Source organism: Gouania willdenowi, chromosome 4 (genome assembly GCF_900634775.1).
Source record: "Gouania willdenowi chromosome 4, fGouWil2.1, whole genome shotgun sequence".
NCBI lineage: Eukaryota > Metazoa > Chordata > Actinopteri > Blenniiformes > Gobiesocidae > Gouania > Gouania willdenowi.
This window is the reverse complement of record NC_041047.1, coordinates 2,886,500-2,910,346: the sequence shown is the minus strand read 5'-3', so window position 1 is coordinate 2,910,346 and position 23,847 is coordinate 2,886,500. Positions and strand designations below refer to the sequence as shown.

Below are 23,847 nucleotides of genomic sequence, written 5' to 3'. Positions count from 1 at the left end.
TGTATTTTTGGAGTCGTTTTGTGTATTTCTTATGTCATTTTGTATGGTTTTGGAGTTGTTTTGTGTGTTTTTGTTGTCGTTTGCTTTTGTTGAGTAATTTTGTGTATGCTTGTCATAGCTTTGAGTATTTTTCTATAATTTTGTGTGTTTTTGTTGTCCTTTTGTGTGTTTTTAAAGTAGTTTTTCTGTCATTTTTGTTGTTATTTCGTGTATTTTTGGAGTCATTTTGCATGCGTTCGTTGTTGTTTTGTGTATGTTGTAAATTTTGTGTATTTGTTATGTCATTTTGTATGCTCTTGGGGGGTAAGCTACGAATCTAGATGACCGCTTATCGTGCTAACTTCTGGGATTTAATCAGTGTGTGCTGGACTACAAACCTCACAGGAGCTTCATCACTATGGCAATGAATGCTGAACAGCTAACCTGGTCGCTAACGGAGATGAATCCAATCTAGATTTGTAACATAAGCCCTTGGAGTGTTTTTGTTGACATTTTGTATGTTTTTAGAGTAATTTTGTGGGTTTTTTGTCATCTTGTGTAATTTTTTGTCATCTTGTGTAATTTTTTGTCATTTTTATGTATTTTTCTATTTGTGCTTTTGTGTGTTTTTTTTTTTTATGTCATTTTGTGTGTTCACTGTGTGTGGTTTTGCTTTGGGGGCCACACAAAATTAAACAGGGGGCCACATGTGGCCCTCGGGCCGCCAGTTGCCTATCTTTGATCTTATTTATATTTTTACAACTGAATTTGCTCAATGCTGCAGCAGAATGAAAAAAATGTCAATAAAATCTTACTGTATAAGTTACACGGTTTTAAATGAGAAAAACTGTGACTTACACACCAAAAACAGAGTGTGTTTGTAGATTATTATATAAAGGTACAAATTAATACATCTGTCCTGCTGGGACAAGATAAATTAATTTTTTGAGTAAATTACGTCGTAAAATAAGAAGAAAGACTCTCAGAGTAGATTTCAAAATAAAAGTCAGCCCGTGAGAAACCGTCAGAAAGATCAAATTGCTTTGTTTTACTTCTCTTAACTCAAACTGTGAGTGTGTGTGTGTGTGTGTGTGTCGGGGCTGACCACAGGAAGTCCTCACCCTCCCTCCTTTCACAATAGACACCAGGATCACATTACTGACAGCAAGGGTCAAAGGTCGAGTCCATTTCACAGCCTCCACGTCCTTTAGCTCGCCTGCAGAGTCCTCCCCACCTCAATTCACGTCAGTTCACGCGTGTCTCCTCTCTCTCTCTCTGTCTCTCTCTGTCTCTGTCTCTCTCTCTCACTCACACACACACACACGCACACACGTGTGCACACGCACACACGTGTGCGTGCACACACACACACACACACACACAGCTGATTTCTTTTTATTGCTTTAAATCTCAGTTTTGGAGCAGCTGAGGATTGAGTTACATGTGTTTTAATTTTTCAAATTAAGAGTTTTTTTTCTTTAGTGTTTATCAGACGATGTTTGTCAGGTTTTTACTCTCTCAGGTCAGAGCAGTGGTCTCGTCTCCTGCCATGTTCTCCACTATCTCACATGTTCATGTTTCGCTCGCTCTGATTTTCCGTCCTGGCAGCGTTTGGTGGTGGCTGAACTTTCCACGGCTTTCCTGTAAATTCACTTGGAAAGCAGCGTCTGTTCCCCTCGCAGGGTTTAGAAACCTTTCAAAATAAAGCTAATATTTCATGATTTTTTAATGGTAAAGTGCAGCAGGAGTCTGGCACACACATTGCCTCGCTCAGATGTGTGTGTGTATGAGGAGGACTGTGTGTGTGTGTGTGTGTATGAGGAGGACTGTGTGCGTGTGTATGAGTGTGTGTATGTGGACAGTGTGTTTGTGTATGAGGAGGACAGTGTGTGTTTTGTGTGTGTATGTGGACAGTGTGTTTGTGTGTGTGTGTGTGTGTGTGTGTGTGTGTGTGTGTGTGTGTGTGTGTGTGTGAGTGGACAGTGTGCTGAGCATTCCCTTAGTGTTCCCTTAGTGTTCCCTGAGTGTTCCCTTAGTGTTCCCTGAGTGTTCCCCGAGTGTTCCCTTAGTGTTCCCTGAGTGTTCCCTGAGTGTTCCCTGAGTGTTCCCCGAGTGTTCCCTGAGGGTTCCCTGAGGGTTCCCTCAGTGTTCCTGAGTGTTCCCCGAGTGTTCCCCGAGTGTTCACCGAGTGTTCCCTTAGTGTTCCCTTAGTGTTCCCTGAGTGTTCCTTTAGTGTTCCCCGAGTGTTCCCTTAGTGTTCCCTGAGTGTTCCCTGAGTGTTCCCCGAGTGTTCACCGAGTGTTCCCTTAGTGTTCCCTTAGTGTTCCCTGAGTGTTCCCTGAGTGTTCCCTTAGTGTTCCCTTAGTGTTCCCTGAGTGTTCCCTGAGTGTTCCCCGAGTGTTCCCTTAGTGTTCCCTGAGTGTTCACCGAGTGTTCCCTTAGTGTTCCCCGAGTGTTCCCTGAGTGTTCCCCGAGTGTTCCCTTAGTGTTCCCTTAGTGTTCCCTGAGTGTTCCCTTAGTGTTCCCTTAGTGTTCCCTGAGTGTTCCCTTAGTGTTCCCTGAGTGTTCCCTTAGTGTTCCCTTAGTGTTCCCTGAGTGTTGCCTTAGTGTTCCCTGAGAGGAATGTGAGGAATCCTGCAGCGCTGCTACAGACTCAGACTAATAAAACCAACAAATCCAGATGTTCTGCTAACAAGTGAGTAACAAGTGTCTGAACCACAGAATAATCACCAATGATGTGTGAATGTGAGCGAGACCATGTTTGCAGATTTTCTGATGAAGTCGTAAAGTCGACGTAGGAGCTGCCCCACCCAGCGCTGACTCAGCACTTCTGCGTCCAAACGGCCTCAGTTCACTGAGAGGTTGAGATGGAGTACCTCAGACGCACACGGGATAATAACAGCTGCTGCTTTTAGACTTCTACACAATAACTACACAATAACTACACAACTCTGAGCTAAAGGAAAGTGTTTTTGGCGTCTAAAGACCAACCTGAGATATAAAATCCTTCAAACCCCAAAGTGCAAAGAATGTCTGGGAAACTGGCGGTCCTAATTTTCTACGGCCCCCAAAAGTAAATCCCTCAAAAAATGTAACTCAAGACGTTGGAAGGAATATGACACCGAACATAACACACAAAACTCCAAAAACACAGAAAACGACAGTAAAATGCACAAATGTCTACAATTAATAAAAAACACAAACTGACAAGAACACTCACAAATGACAACACAAACACACAATCATTTGAAAAACATAAAAAATGGAAAACAAAAATTCCCAACATGACGACAAAATGACGGCAATACGCACAAACGTACAACACTACAGTAATACACACACGTCAACAAAAATACACAAACTGAGAAGAACACAAAAAAATAATATTACAAACATAAAACGTACTGTCTAAGGACAGTGTGTGTGAGGACAGTGTGTGTGTTTGTGTGTGCGTTTTCCAGACCAACCTGCAGCATAGTTGCCCTCAACATCACTCAGGTGTGTGTGTGTGTGTGCTGATGTGTGCAGGTATGTGTTCGTGTGCAGGTATGTGTGTGTGTGTGTGTGCAGGGGTGTGTGACGATGATGTGTGTGTGTGCAGATATGTGTGTGTGTGTGTGCAGGTGTGTGTGTGTGACGATGATGTATGTGTGTGTGTGTGACAATGATGTGTGTGTGTGTGTGTGCAGGTGTGTGGATATGACAATGATGTGTGGGTGTGTGTGCAGGTGTGTGTGTGGATGTGACAATGATGTGTGTGTGTGTGTGTGTGTGCAGGTGTGTGTGTGTGACAACGATGTGTGTGTGTGTGTTTGCTGATGTGTGTGTGGACAGGTGTGTGTGCAGTTGTGTGTGTGTGCGTGTGTATGTGACAATTGTGTGTGTGTGTGTGTGTGTGTGTGTGAACCAGCAGGTTGAGGTTCTAAAGCAGCAGTAGTATCTGTGGTTACTGTAGAACGTACGTACTGTAGTTACTACTGCTCACATGTGCTCACCACATGATTGACAGCTATAGGAGGCGTTCAGGGACACTGATCTGACAGATACTGAGGCGTGGTGCATTCACAGACCTATACTTAGAACGGACTCTCTCTCATAAAGGAGGGCGGGGCCAGTGCTGCAGGTAAAAGAGCAGCAGCGTTGGATGTGTCACTCAGGTTGGATGGCTCGGTTGTCATAACAAACGTGAAGCTTTATTTAGCAACAGTCAATTCATTATTATCATATTACGGTAATCCTTTTTATTTCACTTCCTCCAATGAACAATATGAGCTTAGAATGAGATGAAATAAAAACATTCATTTGTATTTGAAGTTTGATATCAGACAGAATATGACTCAGCTGCTGCACAGCCTGCCAAAATGAGCCTTAATAATCATTTGCTTTTAGTTTGTGCATATCTACAGTCCAGGCAACAAACAACATGACAAAAAAATACACAAAATGAGCTCACAAACACAAAAATGAGAACAAAAACGCACAAAACGACAACGAAAATAAACAAAAATTAAAACAAAACACAGAAAATCACTCTAATAATACACATATTTTGAGAAAAATGTACAAAATCATGACAAAAATATACAAAATGACCACACAATACTATATTATATCAGAAACACACAAAATTACATTATAAACATACAAAATAAGAAAAATATTTTAAATGCCAAGAAAAACACACAAAATAACAAAAAATACACAAAATGAGAGTGAAATTTACAAAATTACGACATGAATAACATCAAAAATAGAACAAAAAATTACTGGAAAAACACAAGCAAAAAATGAGAATAACAACATAACACAAAATTCTAGTAAAACTCACAGAATGACAAACAAAAACAGACGAAAGATTATAATAAAAACCCACAAAAATGATTCCAAGAGCACAAAACAAAAACACATATGCCTTCGTTGTTTCCTGTGTTAATGCTCTGATTGGTCGTTATTCTAATGCTGACATAAATTATCTAATTATGATGCCTAAAGGGCACCTCCCTAGTGAGGCGTTCAGGGCTCGTCCCTCAAGGAGACCCTGAGGAAGGGACTATGTCTCTCAGCTGGTCTGGGAACGCCTCGGGATCCCCCAGAAGAGCTGGAAGAAGTGGCTGGAAAGAGGGAAGTCTGGGCCTCCCTGCTAAGGATGCTGCCCCTGCGACACGACTATGAATAGATGGATGGATGGATGGATGGATGGATGGATGGATTAAAAACACATAAAATGAAGAGTAATTAGCCTTCATAGACAAGGCCTGATTCTCCAAAATATTACTAGAACTAGCGGTTAGCGGCTAATTAGGGTAAAATCAGAGAACATGTTGGTTTTAGACCATTGTGATGTGTTGACTCTGAATATCCATGTTCTCAAGCTGAATTTTAAGTTATTCATGCTCACAGTCACTGTTTAAAGCTGCTCATAGACATGGTTAGCTTAGAGATGATTTGCAGAACCTTGTGATGCTAATGTCTGTAAATTAATCTACATTATACAGAACTATGTGGGTGTAAACAAACAGAGCGATATTAGTGAACAACTTGTCTGCATGAACACAAATGAATAATTTAATTCACAAATATTGTTAATATCAACAGTGATCTTTACAATATGTTGCATTGTGGGGGTAAATGTGCTCCACACTTGTTATAATGTGATGATGAAACAGACTGTAATTGACACTCTGAATATCACCTGTTTGTTTGGAGAATGCTAAAGATTGGACAAAATCTGCTGTTTATGGCAATAATTTAGATTTATGATTTAAGAGGTAAAGGGTCCAAGTTACAGCTTAAGATCATTGATATATTTAAATGAGCACAGATACAAAAGTTGACCAAATAAGCTTAGTTCTTCACTTTTACCCCTAAATGTTCCTAATATTCACATTTTTCAGAATCAGGCCTATTGATCAGTGGAAGTTGAAAAGGTTGCAGTGAGATGATGACAGTGGGAGAATGATGAGCACACCGGTGTGACGGAAACAGATTGAGAGACAACTTCTCATTCATCATCCCCCCCACCACACCCCCCTCTGGAACCAACACAGCCGTCAGTCAACCAGCAGCAGTTTAGCGCCTGCAGCGACACATGAACTTGGAATCACGACAGCGAGCGCAAGCGTCGACTTGCACGCAGCCCCACGAGCAGTGGTGGGCATGCGCAGAGCGGAGCCGAGTCAGACTGGGAGTTACTGTTCATATTCCAGGCCAGGGTTGAAACGAGGGGAACGCCAGCGCTGAAAATTCCCTCAGCGCTCATCAATCACATGACGCATGATGTTTAGTAACTGCGAGCAGAAATAAAACCACTGTTAAGGATGATTGACAAGTAGGAGCGGGCTGTGATCCAACACCATACGATCCGTCACGTAGGCTACCATTGTAGATGTTTAGAAACACTGTTCTATTCTCCTCCATGTCTCTTCATGCTCAGGTTTTAAAAAGACATCACTGGTTTACAACCTTTTTTCATCGTGACCCCAGTTCAATATCCCAAGTTTCTGGTGACCCCCAAAGCAACCGACAGCCCAGGGTCTCTGTCTAATTCTGGGTGGCCCCCACAGCAAATGCACAAAGTGACTACCAAAATAAAACTTACAAAATCACAACAAATACACACAACATGAGCCCAAAAATACACAAAAATTAGAGACAATTATACAAAATGACCTCAAAAACGATAAAATGAAAATACACAAAATGACACTAAAAACATTTTTTTTAAAAAACATTTTAAATGCCAAGAAATACACACAAAATGACTCCAAAACTGAACAAAAATACACAAAAAACACCACAAAAGTGATTCCAAAAATGCAAGCACAAAAATGAAAAAATTAGTCAAACCAAAATTACAAAAAACCCTAAAAAAATGTCATCCTCTAGACATTTTTTTTCTAGAATTATTTTTTGATCATGATTAGCTCAGAGATGTATATATATATATATATATATATATATATATATATATATACACACTGTGTTTTTTTAAACTAAATTTATATTTGAAAGTGAAAGTATAGAATACAGTTGTTTAAGATTGTGTCGTGTTTTAATTCTAGAATTATTTTATGATAACAAAAATTTAATTATTATTATTTTTTAAATACATATTTTTAATACGTAATTAATTTTGTATGTTTATTTCAGGAATTTTGTGTATTTTTGTTGTCAATTCATACATTTTTCTGTTAATATATTATTGTGTATTTCTAGTGGGTAATTGTGTGTATTTATGTTTACATTTTATATATTATAGTGTTATTTTTGTTGTCTTTTTGTGGTTTTTCCATTGATTTTACATGTGTCTTGAAATAATTTTGACTATTTTTGTTGTCAATTCATACATTACCCTGTTATTTTTGTGTATGTCTGTTCTCCTTTTGTGTGTTATTTCATGTTTTTTTAGTCATTTAGTGTATTTTTGTTGTCATTTTGTAAATCATTTTGTTCGTTTACTTTGGGGGCCACACAAAAGTAGACCGTGGGCCGCATGTGGTCCCTGAGCCTCCTGCTGCCCATGTCTGAGCTAGAGGTGATAAAATTAGCTGCTCGGCTTGAAGCGGTCGTCACATACCACAGAATTTTGTCTGAATGTAAAGGTTTTAAGTGTTTATCCTGTAACTGATATCATGGAGCCAACGTCTGGATAACTCTGACTTAACGTCGTTATTTGGTTTTTATTATTATTAGATATTTCAAGCGACCCCACGTTGTGTCATGACCCCAAGGTTGAAAAACAATGGAGTAGATGCTCGTCCCGTAGTGACAACATAAAAGGTTGGCTTTGATGTTCAAACCATGACTCAGCGTTAACTTGGTGGCATCGAACCAAACCTACCAACAAAGGCCAGGCTCTGGTATTCAGCAATAAAACATGTTCATATTTTCACTTCACAACAACACTGATGGTATTCAAACAAACTATGTTCTGGTAAACTGTGGTACACTAAAGTCTGTGGTTTACAAACCACGCCTTGGTGAGGAATTCTCTCTCACCATGACTCAGCAACGGGAAACAAGAACACTTCGTACTTCACGATATTCAAAGGTCAGAAAATCTATCGTCGATGGTACGAGTGGTCTCAATGTGTCTCCACGCTGATATTAATATTATTATTAATATATATATTAAATCTGGGCTGTGCAGATTGTTCTCGTTTGATTTTAAAAGCGTGTATGTTTGTTTGAAGAATGTCAAGATGACAGGATGTGGTTTTAATTTTAGATTGGCACGATTAGACAGTTTCTGTTTTAACGTTCCAATTGCAGAGTGCAACTTTAATAGAAATATGGAATAATTAGTCTCACCTATGTTTATATTCCAACAATACACAGGTAAAATGACAGTAAAATATACAAAATAAGAGAAATATTTGAAATGCCAAAGAAAAAGACACAAAATGACTCAAAAAATGAACAAAAACACAAAAATGCAAAATGACTTGAACAAAAATACACAAAATTATAAAAAAATTTGCAAAACGACAACAAAAACTCACAAAAATACATCCCACACACAGAACGTCGCTTAAAAAACAATCCATCTCAAACTCCTACACTGGACTTAGCAACAATTCTCAGGCTCTGCATTCAAACCACGACTGGACAATAATACTGAGGATTTTAAACCATGACTCAGCAACACTACACAGGTAAAATGAGAGTCAAATATACAGAATGACACAAAAACACAAAATAACCTAAAAAAAATTGAGTAAACTAAACAAAATTAATTTAAAAACATATAAAGTAAGAAAAATATTCAAAATGCAAAGAAAAATACACAACATGACTCCAATAACAAAAATAGACAAAATTATGGTAAAGTTCGCAAAATTACAAAAAAATTCACAAAAACTGATTCCAAGAACACAAAACAATATAGAAAAAACAAAAACACACAAAACGTCTCTAAAAACACGTATAATAACTCTAAAACACAGGCTCTGTATTCCAACCACGAGTGAAAATGATACTGAGGTGTAACTTTAAACAATGACTCAGCAAAAATACACATGTAGGAGGAATTAAGTGCTGACCACAGCTCTGACTGCATCCCTTTTGTTTGTTGTTTAATGACTGAGGGACTTCACCATCTCAGTGATGTCACAAACCCTCTGATGTTTGGAATATGAATAAACATGATTAAGTGTTGATTTCACACTTAGATGCCATTGATAGCATGGATAGCATGGATAGCGCTCGTGCTGGTGTTATTTCCTCTGTGAACAATCACAAACATCTCGTCTTGAGTCTTAACGCGACGCTTGGTTTCCTCTGAATCGTTGCCTTTAGTCTGTTTCTGTGGCCACTGATTCGTAGAATGCTCCACATTCTACCAAGTGTTTACACGCCCGCTTCCCTCACCGTTGCTCACATGCCGCGCATTTCCCTCGCTCGGTGTCCCGTGTCGTAAATATAGCAGGCTTCCAGCTCTCGTGAATCTTTCACCATCTCAAAAGTTACTCTGAGAACAATGTGATCACAACCAAACGTCCACAGAGCGTCACCTGGCAACGAAGGCTAATTAAACTCATTAGAGCGTGATGCAGACACGCCCTAGTGAGGCTCACCTGAAACCAACCTGAGGAGGAGGACGGATGCTCCGCACGGGAAACCTTCCACACTTTAAACCAGAAAACAAGAAAAAGCTTAAATGTATGGATGCTGATAATGATCAATATATAAAATCCTCCCTGGATTGGGGGACCATGATGGAACCAAGAATTAGTTTGAATGTTTTCAAAATCTAAGCGTTTGACAGTTAAGGCTGCAACAACGAATCGGTAAAATCGACCAATAAAAGCATTGACAACAAATTTCATTACTGATTTGTGCGATTTATGTCACTGATCGTTGACGCAGAGTTGTTTGATTCGCCTGCAGAGATTTGTGTGCACACACCATAAGTGTTTGTGTGCATGAACCACGAGTGTTTGTGTGCGCGCGCACCACGAGTGTTTGTGAGGGCACACCACGAGTGTTTGTGTGCGCGCATCACGAGTGTTTGTGTGCACGCACCACGAGTGTTTGTGTGGGCGCACCACGAGTGTTTGTGTGCACGCACAACGAGTGTTTGTGTGCACGCATCACAAGTGTTTGTGTGGGCGCACCATGAGTGTTTGTGTGCACGCACCTCGAGTGTTTGTGTGCACGCACCACGAGTGTTTGTGAGCATGCACCACGAGTGTTTGTGTGCACGCACCACGAGTGTTTGTGTGCACGCACCACAAGTGTTTGTGTGGGCGCAACACAAGTGTTTGTGTGCGCGCACCACAAGTGTTTGTGTGCGCGCGCACCACGAGTGTTTGTGTGCGCGCGCACCACGAGTGTTTGTGTGCGCGCGCACCACGAGTGTTTGTGTGCGTGCGCACCACGAGTGTTTATGTGTAAGCGCACCACAAGTGTTTGTGTGGGCGTACACCATGAGTCTAATAGAGCTCAATTTTGTGGCAGCATGAAGCTTATCAAACCGGGAAAAAATCTACAATTTAGCCGTGTTATTGTTTAAGCCGCAAAGTTCGCGGCTTATAGTCAGGACATTACGGTATTTATCGATCTATCTGTTGTAATTCATCCATTTTTTTATTATTATCTTCCTCTACTAACACTTCCAATTCTGCTGCTTCAAATTAAGCTCTCCTTCACCCTCCATGTTCAACATAACACGTACAAAACGCTCATTTAAATAGTCTGCACCAGTTCTGCAAGTGCACTAATGATTGCTGCAATCTTAGTGAATTCCACGCAGCAGGTGAGGAAACTGCATCGCTATTTTGTTTTCTGAAACAATTTAAAACATAAAATGAATTTAAAATCTAATTAACATTTAAACTGACTAAAATTTTTAAAAGAAACTAAAAAATTTAATTTAAATTTCCCTATTCCAATGAGTTTTGGATTGTGAACTGATTGATTTTCCAATTAGGAAAATTGGAAAACCATTTTTTTTGTTTTTTCCTAAAAAAATATAAAATTTATACTGACTAAATTTTAATTTAAAATGTACTTTAAATTTAGTTTAAATTGATTTTTAATGAAAAAAGTTTTTAAAAAGAAATTGTTAAGTGATTGGGTTTCCTTCCATCAGAGAAAGAGACGGAAAGTGAGAGAGTCAGTGATCAGCACCTGGTTGATCGTTCCTGTCCTCAGGGAGCGACAGTGTGTGTGTGTGTGTGTGTGTGTGTGTGTGTGGAACACACACTGACAAGGTTAATGATGAATTACATATATATTAGCACACAGCCTCAGGACACGCACACGCACACACACACACACACATTTACAATCGTCTTCTGTCAGTGAGCTGAAGGCTGGGCCACACCTGATGACAGACCTTCTGTCACTCACTTCCTGTCTGAGGGGGTCAAAGGTTAAACACTGCTCAGTCTCTGTAAAATCGTTTATAGAAATAAAAAAACAATGAAGGTGAAACTGAAGCGGCTTCACTTTTTAAAGAAGCTTTGATTCCTTTCATCCTCTCAGAAAACCGACCAATCAGTGACAAGTTCCCACTAAAGCTCATAATGTTTAATATTTTCTTTTATTCCAGATTTTATACCATCTCGTCTTAACTTATCTTAATGTAAACATTTAGAATAAGTTTTATACTTTTCAGCAAAGGTTGGTGTAGCGCCCTCTGTTGTACGGGAGGCTTTTGCTTTGTTGTACTTTATTTGATTACATTTTTATCTGACAAAACGTTATATTGTAGGAAGGCAGACAAACAATACAATATAAATCACGATATCAATACAAATTTCACCTTTACAAGTACAAAATGGTATGAAATACAATTTCTTAAATTTTTAAATACTTGCGAGAACAAATAAATGGTAACTAACGGGAATTCAAGTATTAATATTAAAAACAAATTGTATCTTTATCAAATGGTCAAATTGGTGCGTTCACTGACACCCAGTTCAGAAACATGATTTAAAAATTTGATTTGGAAATTTTTTGGATCGATATGATAATCGCACGCCGAAATATCGCGACATATCGCCAAATCAATTTTTTCTTACATCCTTAGCCATAAGCATGACTTGGCAAATATGCACGGTAGGTTCCTAGAGTTTAAAACAATGACTCAACAAAACAAAACCAAGAATTGGCAATAATATCAACAACAATAAAAATAATGTTATAATAATAATAATTACTATTATCATTATGATTTTAATAAAATATGAATCATTGTTGTGAAACAAGTTACATTGACAGACTTAAGGTTAGCTTAGCAATGCTAGCCCTGTGTTAGCCGTTGCCAATCACGACTGAGCGTTTAAAGCTGTGACACCGACTCGTCACAAAGGCCGAGCAGAGCCGGTTCATCGCTGACAGGCGGATCTGATCCCCTCCAGGACTGTGGCACAAAGCACAAACCCAGGTGTGTGGGCGGGTTCACACTGAGCTGTCAGTCAGCAGAGCCTCGTCACTAATCCTCCACCATCACTCAGTCCATCTGAGCTTTAATCTCAGGAGGATTAAAACACCCTGAGGTAACCTCACACCCTCCACGGTGGGGGGGGGGTGATGACTGAGGACACCATGAACAAGACCCACTCGGTCAGTGTATGTTTTGGTCATTGAATTTGCCGTTCAGAAAAGGAATTCGAAAACAAAAAAACAGTGGTTAATTGATTTTTGTTTTCAAATTGAAAAACTAAAATTGAAATTAAAGGCATATTTCTTTATCAGGGTCAAGATAGGATAAACAAATTATATCTAAAATTGGTTGATTTTCAATTTTTGTTTCTGAAACCAAAAAACAGAAATACCAGAGGACAAAAAAACACCTGTTTTTCAATATAGTGAGACCAGAAGTTGTTCTTTTCAAAATAAGAGCACATATATTAAGGCGCTGCTGTTTTTCTGGCATCAAAATACAATATATGAATTATCTCTAACGATGTAACGTCGCTTTAGGGACGATAACTTGAGATCGCGTCATTTACATTGATTTTAATGTAATCGCGTGTGAAAAAACCTGAACTCTAAGACGCTACGTACGTGTACTTCAGTAACCGTACCAATAGCACCAGAAAAAACAACCCACTTTAAAACGTTAGTTTATCACTTCTTGACCCTGATAAAGAAATATGCCTTGAATTTAAATTCTAGTTTTTCAATTTAAAAACAAAAATCAAATAACCACAGATTCCTTTTCTGAACAAAAAAATGAAATGACTGAAACATACACTGACCCCCACTCCTTTACAAACACACGCATGGCTCAGTTTGCATGTTCTGCCCCTGTTTGCTTACTCTCATACCATGTGACTCAGCCCGCTGTGATTGGGTGATGTCATCCTAAACCACAGCAGCAGGAAACAGGCTGGGCTAAACTGGCGTCTGTCCAGCACACGATACGGGTTTTCTTTCCAGACACAATCACCGGCAATCAGATACAAGCAGAGAAATATGGAGCATTCACGTTAAGGTCAGCTTTATCCAGCAGGAAATGTGCGGTGAGCCATCAATCACACGCAGACGGGAACACATTTCAGCTCAATAAAAGGACATGTTAGCATGTGCGCTGAGGTTTCCACACACACTAACGCTTACACTGGTTACTGAACGCCACTCACCACTTCAGTGGGACGAAAGAATTTAGGGTCCACCGTCACGTGCAGCGCTCCCGTCTCCTGGCAACGACCCACCTCCTCCTCATCCTTTCCTTCCCACCTGGAAGGAAACGAGATGTAAGCAGGAGGTGGACGACATGTGGAAAGCGACACAGTAATACCAGCAGCACTCTTTGCTTTTAAAAGGAATCACTGGAAACATAATGTGTTGTCATCACATATGGCATAAAACTCACCTCCTCTCAGATGGAGCAAATATTAGCAAATTAACCCGAGATGAGTTCAATGTCCCTGGGAAACCTCATACAATTTCATTCATTTGTCAAATATCAGCCTGGACATGGCGTTAAAAGAAGACATGTTTGAGTAAAACCAGACGTCTGATCACCCTAAAGCAGGAGTGTTAAACTCATTTTAGTTCAGGGGCCAAATACGGAGCAGTTTGACCTCAAACGGGCCACAGATTTTATGCTGGAAAACAAGTAATTTCAACATTATTGTTCCCTAGTTCAGTGGTTTCTCCCACTTTTGAATCCAAGTCCCCCCTTTAGTCTGACTACAACATTTTGCTCTGAATTCTATGAAAAAACAACAATAGATCATAATAATGGAATGAATCAGCGATAACACATTTTAATGAACCTCACATTGTAAATAAGTGAATGAAACAGTATTTAGTGCCTCCGGAATAGATTTATTTCTATAGTTTTTTATCATTTATTAACCATGTGATGTGGGACAAAGACTAACTCTTGTATTTTGAGTTCATGTTCTAATCAAGATCATTTCTATCATCATTTTGTCTGTTTTTGCGTCATTTTGTGTATTTTTGTTGTTCTTTTTATTATTCAGTATATTTTTATCTCTTATTTTGTGTTTTTGTTGTCGTTTTGTGAATTGCTGGAAATCATTAGAGTAATTATCATTTTTAACTAAAATAAACATAAAACCATCTATTTTTAATGCTTTCATTTGTTCATTTTTATCTCTCTCTCTCAAGTAAAATACTAAATATGTAATAGTTATAGTAAACCGAACATAATCAACATCAATAAGTGACAGATATCATTCCCAACAGGATCTGCACTTTACATTTCCTAGATTTTGTACCCATTTCTATTTAATTATGGGAAATATTATGTCATAATTTGAAGAAATGTTTTTAGTTTTTTCAGCTGTTTAACATTACAAAGGACTTCAATCATGTGATATAAGCAATAGGATGCATCAAATCACACGTTATTTTTTATTTATTTTTTCTTTCTGTCCCACAATCTAAATTTGTTCCAATATAAAAAATAATACTAGTCAATTCTATCATTGTTTATGGAGTCCTGCAAGCCAGTGAAAAAAAAAACTAACAAAACAACACAATAACAACAAATAATATGCATTATTTTGTTGTTTTCCTGAAGAATGTAAGAAAACAAAGTATAAATAACTGCTAGATCATCAATTCATCATGCTGATTGTGCGTGTCAATAGTGCCTTATAATAAACTAAATAAACTTTATTTTTCAGAACACACGTTACAAAGTGCCTTCCAAAGGCAGCGATACATTACAAAAATAAAATATCTAAAGTTTAGGTGAGAGACTAAAACAGCTTAAAAAACAGAAACATAAAAACAAGTTAGAAGTTATTAAAAATCAGGGAACGCTCTGTGATTAAAGTATGTTTTTTTATTAGGATTCATTATCCAAAGCTAACTATATTCCAGTAATTGTTTCTAGCTGAACAAATAATAACCTAAATGCTATATTAAACATAAAAATCACTCATAATGGGGCATATGAAAACATTTGAACCTTGAGGTGGACCCCATAAATATAAATTGATTTACCAAACATTTTGCAAGGCTTTCTATTTTTTATTGGAACATAATGAAACTACGAACAGATTGATTTTAAAACATTGCGGGGTTTGATGCACCTGAATAAACACTGAGAAAACTGTGAAAACCTGCAAATACTGTTGAGTTTCATTCAGACAATGACTCATGTTTTCTCTGTCATTTCCAAAACAAAGGCTCCAAAGGGCCACATTTTGTCCCCGGGCCATGAGTTGAGCACATGTGCCCTAGATGCAAATGCATCCTTTACAAATAATGATTGTGTTGAATGAAAAGTTATAAGTAAAATAAAACATAAATATATTAAAATATGAACTAAAATAAAGACTGTGTGTGATTAATGCAATTAATGCTAAAGCACAAACAGAGGGTTTGGACTATTATCAGTCGTGGGCGTGGCCACACACACACACTAAACTCTGAACTAAACTCACTCAGGTTAAACTCTTCATGTTGTTGATATGAATAAACAGTGACTTCACACTCACACGATGCTCTTTCCAACGTATTTAAAAGCTTTCTCCACAAACTCCCTCACGCTGTGCACTTCACCGGTGGCGATGACGAAGTCCTCAGGTTTGTCCTGCTGCAGCATCAGCCACATGGCCTGAAACACACACACACACACACACACACACACACAGTTACACAACACAAACATGACACAGACAGTGGGGAGACCCATCCTGACTGACGGGAAGTGAACCCACGACCTCGGAGCAGGGCATTGGCCCATACCTCAGTCCTGACGTCACCGCTGAGGCTCATGGGAGAAGCGGCGTGAGAACGGAGGACCAAACGTTCCCAGAGGAGGACCGCACACCTGGCACACGCTGACACGACGTGTGTTTAACGGCTTTAAATGAAACAATAAAACCATCACGTCCTGTTTCATCCTAAAGGTCTGAAACCTAAACTGTCTGAGTCAGGAAGTGGTTTTAAGAACATTTCTATATTTTAAAAAAGAACACAGTGCAGTTGATTCTAGGGTGAATATATTTTGACTTTCAAACGGCAAAATATAATATAGAAGATAAATACTGTAAGTTATTGTCCATAAGGTTTCAGGTATAATTTCTCTCTTTATAACAAAATCCACCAGTATTTGGTCTCTTTCAGGTCATCTTGGACTTTAGTCTCTCTTCTCTTTTCCTCGTGTGTGACAATTTTGTCAAAACAAAGCGGCATCTTTAATGATTCCGTCACATGTGAGTAAAATTACTGTAATGGTTGTAAAGAGCAAATCAATAGCTTTCAGAATCTACTGGAATTCCTCAGAAAAAGCAAATATTAGCAGCGTTACGATCATTTACAATAACGTGTTCCTCTCGATGTGTTCAGGGTCCCTGGGAAACCCAAACGTTTTTTAAATGTTTAAGTTTATAAAATCCGATCGTGTCACCCTAGTTTATTCACATTTCCCAGTTTAGTAATAAACTGCCGTACTCTGTGTTACTGTGCTTCAGACCAGGGTTGGTAAATATCGGGGGCTTGTCCAGGACCTGAAATCCAGTTGGTTTAGTACACTGGTTCCCGAATTTTTTTTGTCGCGAACCCATTTTTATATCACAAAATTTTTCTTCTCTAAAATGAGTCCTTGATCATGTTTATTGAAGTGTGTTAAAAATATAAAGTAGCCAGGATTAGTGCACGAAGTATTTATACTGCTTTTTATTTGAACTAGATTAATATAAACATTTTACTTACATTTTTATTTCCAAAAGCGAAATGTTCACTTCCTTATCACACACACACACTCACGCACGCACGCACGCACGCACACACACACACACACACACACACACACACACACACTAAGTGTCGGGATGAACTTCCTCTGGGAGAAAAGCCGCCCTGTCTCAGGACGGTTCAGGGTCACCTGACTGCTGACGACCCCCCTGAGAATGACCTTTAACCTCTGATGAATAAAGCAGATCCTCTATGAAGGTGTGTGTGTGTTACAGCCTGTGCGTGTGTGTTACAGCCTGAGTCAACCTGTGTGTGAGTGTGTGTGTGTGTTTGTGTTGGCATCAACGTGCTGCTATTTATTACATTGTTTACATAGAGTAAAGGGTTTAAATGGCCTTGTGTGTATGTGTGTGTGTGTGTCTGTGCATGTGTTTGTGTCTGTAGTGTGTGTACACAAAAACTTTTGTTTGCGTATTTGCATTTGTGTATCTGTGTGTGTGTGCATGAATGTGTGTTTGTGTCGCCGTGCAAGCGTGCGTGCGTGTGCATGCATTTTCATGTGTACGTTTATCTCTGTAAGCGTACGTGTGTGTGATTGTTTGTGTGTGTGTGTGTGCTTGCGTATGCATGTTTGTCTAGTTGTGCAAGTGTGCGTATGTATGTATGTACATGTGTGTGTATCTCTGTGTGCATGCTTGTTTGTGTAGCCATACGTGTGTGTGTATCTGTTTGAGCGTATGTGTGTGTGTGTATCTCTGTATCTGTGTGTGTGTGTGTGTGTTGTAACACAAAGAACAAAAGCGTCTCTTTCAGTGAGAGTGTCAGAGGAAGCTGTCAGTCGACTCTAATCCCATGTTTGGGATAATCCTGCACAGTCAGTCACTGAGGGAATGTTGTTACACAACTACACACAGTTATCCATTTCAAATCTCCATTTATATACATATATACATGATCTAAGCATTTTGGAGAAAATTGTCAATCTACATATATATACTGTATATATATATATAGTTCAGTTGAAAAACAAGGCGAAAAAATACGTTAACATTTTGGTTTTATTACATTTTTTAAAAATTCTATTTGGGCTCAGCACTTTTGTTACATTATTATTATTATTGACCAGTTATTGCATTTTTTTCTTCTGACAATTCGGATCTCGTTCCATTTCGAAACATTATTACAAACCGGGCCCTAACAATCCCCATTAGAAAAGATGAAAAAACACGTTCAAATAAACATTAAGGTGCCTGAAAAGCTTTTCAAAATAAGAGTCCTGCTGGTTGGCTCATAAAAATATTGTTTTGCATGAAAATTAGACACTGATCAAAACACAGCACATAACAGATGTTTTAGGTGTCCTAAAGAGAGCCCCCCTTATCTCTAACCACACAGTAAATAGAAATTAAAGACACACCGTGGACTAAAGAGTTGATCTATATAAGTTATTTTAAATGATTCATCAGACCAATATACAGTGTGTGACAGCGTGGATTCCCTCTGGAAATACCGACCATGTAAGTTTGGTCTTTGACCAGGTCATGTGATCTGGAGAATGCCTGGAGAACATTTCACTTTACGGCAGTCACGTGACCACAGGCTCGGATATTTATAGTTCCCACGTGATGTCACAACATACGGGCATTTCCTGACCCGGCGCCATTGTTGTGGGCAGCTGAAACGAGTTAACCTCTGTTTACAGCCAAAAGAGAACAATATGGTGGTTTATGTTGGGTTAATGGTGCATTAATCACTGTGATAGTTCAGCTAAACGTGGATTCTTTACTAAGGGAAGTCGACAAGTCAGATCTGTAACTTCAGGATAAGGATTGTCTACTGTCTGCATACACAATCAAAAGACGAAGGGAGGCTGGCCCCACTGACAGTGCTGCGGCGCTTGTGGCCACGAGGGGGGGTTTAACGTGAAAGTTATCGGTCTAGCGCCCCTAGTGGCCACAAGTGTTGTGGCTGTCTCACTTGACAGCCACAACACTGTCAAGTGAGAACAAGAGTAAACCTGATAGAAAGTTCATAAAAACACTAGTGTAAAAATAAACCGTTATTGTGAAGGGATTGTACAGCCCTTTCAAAATAAAAGCCCAAGTCTGTCTTTTCTGTCTTTGAGACCCTGAAAACCTGCTGCTGTTTTTAATCCTGTGTATTATTTCAAAGTTTGAACTGAAATGTGTTTCCCCTTTCATTAATAAAGGTTAAATGGAGGAACATCAGAGCTGTACTTTAGAATAATTAATGATAAATGTATTTTCTGTCAGTGAGAGAATGAATCTGAGTCAGGCTGCCTCCAGTTCGACCTCGGGACTTTCCCGCGGCGTCATTGTGCCGCTCATACTGCTCTTTATCTAACACGCACGCACGCACACACACGCACGCACGCACGCACACACACACGCGCCCACACACACACAGAGAAAAGGGAGATTGAATGTAACAGCTCAGGGAAAGAAAGAAGTGACGCTCTCACAGTTTACCGTCATATGTTCGTCTGCAGGAAAACTTCATTTGCACATCTGGATAAATTTAATTTTTTTTGGGAAAACATTTAAATTTGTAATGAGAAACATGAGAAACATGTGACACCCGACAAAATGGAATATTTCAACTTAAATCTGCATACCTGAACAACAAACACATTTTATATATCTGTACATTAGTGGGATACGAGACTCGATGCATGATCACCGATACTGATATTATCAAAGTAAAGTGACTACGTGATAATCAATACATTGCAACATAAACAGCCACAACACTGTCAAGTGCAAACATGAAATAATTCCGTTTGTTTGTGCGCATTTATTCCTAATAAGTCACATAACAATAATGTATAACTTAAACTTAATGTAAATAAAGCCTGGCACGACTTTAACATTTAAGTAACAATGATAAAGTAATAAGGGGGCGGGACTAGACAAGTTTATACTCCTACCTGTTTCTTTTCAAACTGATCTTTGTACAATTTTTCTTCTTACTTTAATTCCACAACTTCCTTTGTCCTGTAACTCCTCCTAGACTATTAATGAAGCACTAATGTCATAGGGACAATGTCAAAGATGTACAGTCGACCTTTTTTGGAATGAAAATGTCAAGGTCAAGGTTGCGTCAACTACCAAAACGTTCCATATATATATATATACACAAGTGTGATACTTACATTTATGAAAATCTCATCTCAAGTAGAGTATTTTATTTTATTAGACCAAAGCTGTACGACCTACCAGTAAAAAGATCAGTAGGGGTCAAAGTTCATGACGTCACAATAAATAAATAACTAACTAAATAAATAAATACACTGTTTTCTCTATAACTTGGCCACAAATTGAGATCCAGTGCTCAGATTGGTACCATTGAACAACACTTCCGTTCAATGTGTGACCTTGACCTTTGCTCAAGGTCATATTTAAGGTCAAGGTCAGTCTTCTGTTTTTCCTGCATCATATAACTTGTCAACAAATACAGATACAGGTTGTAATTTTTTGCCAATTTTCAATTGCCAAATACGTATTTGCGTAGCGAAATACAGGTCTTGCCAAGTTTTTGTTTGTTTTTCTTATGTAGATTTTTGTTAAAAATAAAATGCCAAATAAAAAGATAAATTGCATGGAATAAGCAAAGCTGAAAAATCGTATCCGAACCTATTACATAAACACTGTATAATGTAATATCCATAAATGTTCTTTTATAGCGTCTTTCTAATTCTAATCCTTTTCTCTTCTTACTTTTGTATTTATTGGTGCTGTAATGACTAAATGTTCCTCCTCCTGACTCTCTGAGCTGTTTCTTATTAATATTATATATTTATTACTTCCTGTTGGGAATCATCTCCTGCCGTAAATGTTTTCCCAGCAGAAAAAGGAAAAACCCTGCTTTGTGAAATGTTGAAAGACGCACTCAGTCAGCAGACGGAGCAGTGTTAGCGTGTAAATGTCAGAGATCGTGTTCACACTGTTTCCAATGAGATGCTCAAATATTTAAAATACTATGGTTTGACATTTAATGACCACAATTAAACCAACACTTAGCTTAGCATGTAGCGGCGCTGACTGAGCAGGGTCAAAGGGTAAGAAGGTGGGGCTACTGCATATGATCAGGTTAATTCGCTTTCACGTGTCTTTATGATTTCTTTCCATGCTTTGAAGCCTGAGAGAACTCTCAAGTAGGCCACGCCCCAAAAGACACATGAACTCGATCAGCAGATGCCTCTGAGGAAGACTGACAGTTGGCAGTCAAATGTCAAGAGATTAAAGTACATTTCAAAGTAAAATTTCCTGAAAAAAGGAGCCTGAATAAATGAAACCTTAACATATTGATGTCATTTAGTCAATATCTTTTTGTTGTCATTTTGTGTCCTTTGTTGTTATTTTCTGTATATTTTTGTGTTCACTTTATTTATTTTTGCTGCTTTGTATATTTTCCGGTTATCTTTTTTGCATCTTTTTTGTTGGTATGTATGTTTTATTTTTGTTTCCTTAATTAAAAAAAACCACATTGATTAAAACTAGAATATATCTAAATAAAATGGTTTTAATTGCAGTTTAGTCAAAAGGCTACAACCAAAACTAAATAAAAATAAGTTTCCCGTGGCTCTCCTTCTCCTCACATTTCTACATTCTTTCTAAATTATCTCTGTGTCCCACAGGCCCCTAAGTTTAGTGTGAGGACCAGTAAAGGCCAATGGTTTGACGCACCAAACTGGACCAAAGTGGACCAAACTGGACCAAAGTAGACCAAACTGGACCAAAGTGGACCAAAGTGGACCAAACTGGACCAAAGTGGACACTCCGTAGCAGACGAGGCCAGATGAGGTGAAGTGGTGGACGGGCCGAGGTGGCGAGAGCCCAAATGGGAGGAGAACGAGGACCTCAATCATTCAATTTAGCTCCACATTTAAACACACACACACACACACACGGACACGCAGAAAACTTTCCCAGGCTCCACCTCGGGGATCCAGCATCATCATCATCATCATCCCAGCAGCCACAGAGGAGCTGTGACTTTTAGCAGAACAGACCGAGCTGTTTCCAAGCAAGAGCCCTATTTTTAGACACACACACACACACACACACACACACACACACACACACACACACACACACACACACACACACACACACACACACACACACACACACACACACACACACACACACACACACACACACACACACACACTATTTTGACCAAAGAAGTCAGACTGCAGCATTTTTCCTCTTAAAGCGTCTGCACGAAGCTGAAGATGAAGACAGAGGAGGATAAATTTACAAGCTGACCTCACCCTGGACACACACACACACACGTATACACACGCACGCACTATTGCATGAATGTCTGCTTCACTCTCTCCATGTTCGTGCGTGGCCTGGAGGCACCACTCGCTCACAGCACAGACACACTGTCATAACACGAGCTCATTAACAGTCAGTGGTTAATTAATAAAAACCATTGGGTTTCAGTTGGTCCTGAGGAATCCTGACCCGTTTAAGGTCAACCAGGAAAACCAGTGCCTCCAATCGTATGTAGTTGAACTTCCCCTTGAGACTTTTATTTTGAAGGAGAAAGTGGAACCAGATCAGGTTAATGCTCATTCATAAAACATCAACAATTATATTGGACGAACAACAGATCGGCTAAAACTGTCTGCACGATGGCTCCTTAATCACCACAAAGAGGTTTATACGCAGTTGACGTCGCGCTCTTATTCTCTATCATAAGTCGGTCGAGAAGCCGCAGTGTTTGAAAGTTGTCACCTGCGTCACATATTTTTTCCGGTATAAATATAGAATCAACTGCACTTTTTAAACAATATCATATGTTGCCTTTGTTAATTTGATTTTAAAACCAATCAGAACTACACCATTTTTTTACGATTTGGTTTTTCCTGTTTCTGGTTTTAAATTAATGAAACAAAAAAATAACTTGTTTTTTCTATTTTTTAATAAAGTTTTGAAAGGAAATAACCAAAGAACAAAGAATACTAAAATAAAATGATATTAATACAATTATATATTATTAATTACTATAGAAAAATATTCTCTTGAGTGTTACTATTATTAATAATATTGTTACCGTTATATTTAATAATTAGCTATAATAAGTAGAAACTAAAATGATACAATATTAAAAATAAAATAATAATTGCATTATCATTAATTACATTATTATTAATCTCGTGTTAACAATTTTTTTAACAAACTAAAATAGAATGATTAATGAAATAATAATTACTAAAATAAAATGATATATATGAGTACAATTACTTCTTATTATTTTGATTATTCTTATTATTGTATTGTTAGCAACTTGTTTTTTTCAATCAGACTAAAATATTGATTAATAAAATCATAATAACGGTATTAAAATAAAATGATATTAGTACAATTATATATTATTCATTTCTATAGACAAATATTCTCTTGAGTGTTATTGTTGTATTTATTTTATTATTATTGCATTAATTGTTTGTAGCTACAAATTGTTGTAATATAATAACAACAATAATAATAATAATAATAATAATAATAATAATAATAATAATAATAAGAATAATAATAAACTTTTTGTTGTTTTTTGGCCACTTTAATGAAACAAAGTGAATTTTCATCAGCATTCTTCCTCGATGATGAATAATTCCCTGGTTTTATTTATATTGTAAATAGACGTGTTAGTATTATGACCTTGGCTATGACCTCCGCTCCATGAAAACATCTTTCATAGCTC

The 23,847-nt window shown here is 38.2% G+C and overlaps 1 protein-coding gene across 1 annotated transcript in view; it reads right to left on the bottom strand.

Moving 5' to 3' along the window:
* Positions 1-23,847, bottom strand: part of gmds (GDP-mannose 4,6-dehydratase) — a 141,631-nt gene that overhangs the window by 18,205 nt on the left and 99,579 nt on the right. Inside the window, exons 8-9 of the mRNA XM_028444862.1 lie at positions 15,909-16,027; positions 13,572-13,668 (exon numbers count right to left, since the gene is read on the bottom strand). Coding sequence (XP_028300663.1) covers positions 13,572-13,668; positions 15,909-16,027 — 216 coding nt within the window. The remainder of the gene's footprint in view (positions 1-13,571; positions 13,669-15,908; positions 16,028-23,847) is intronic.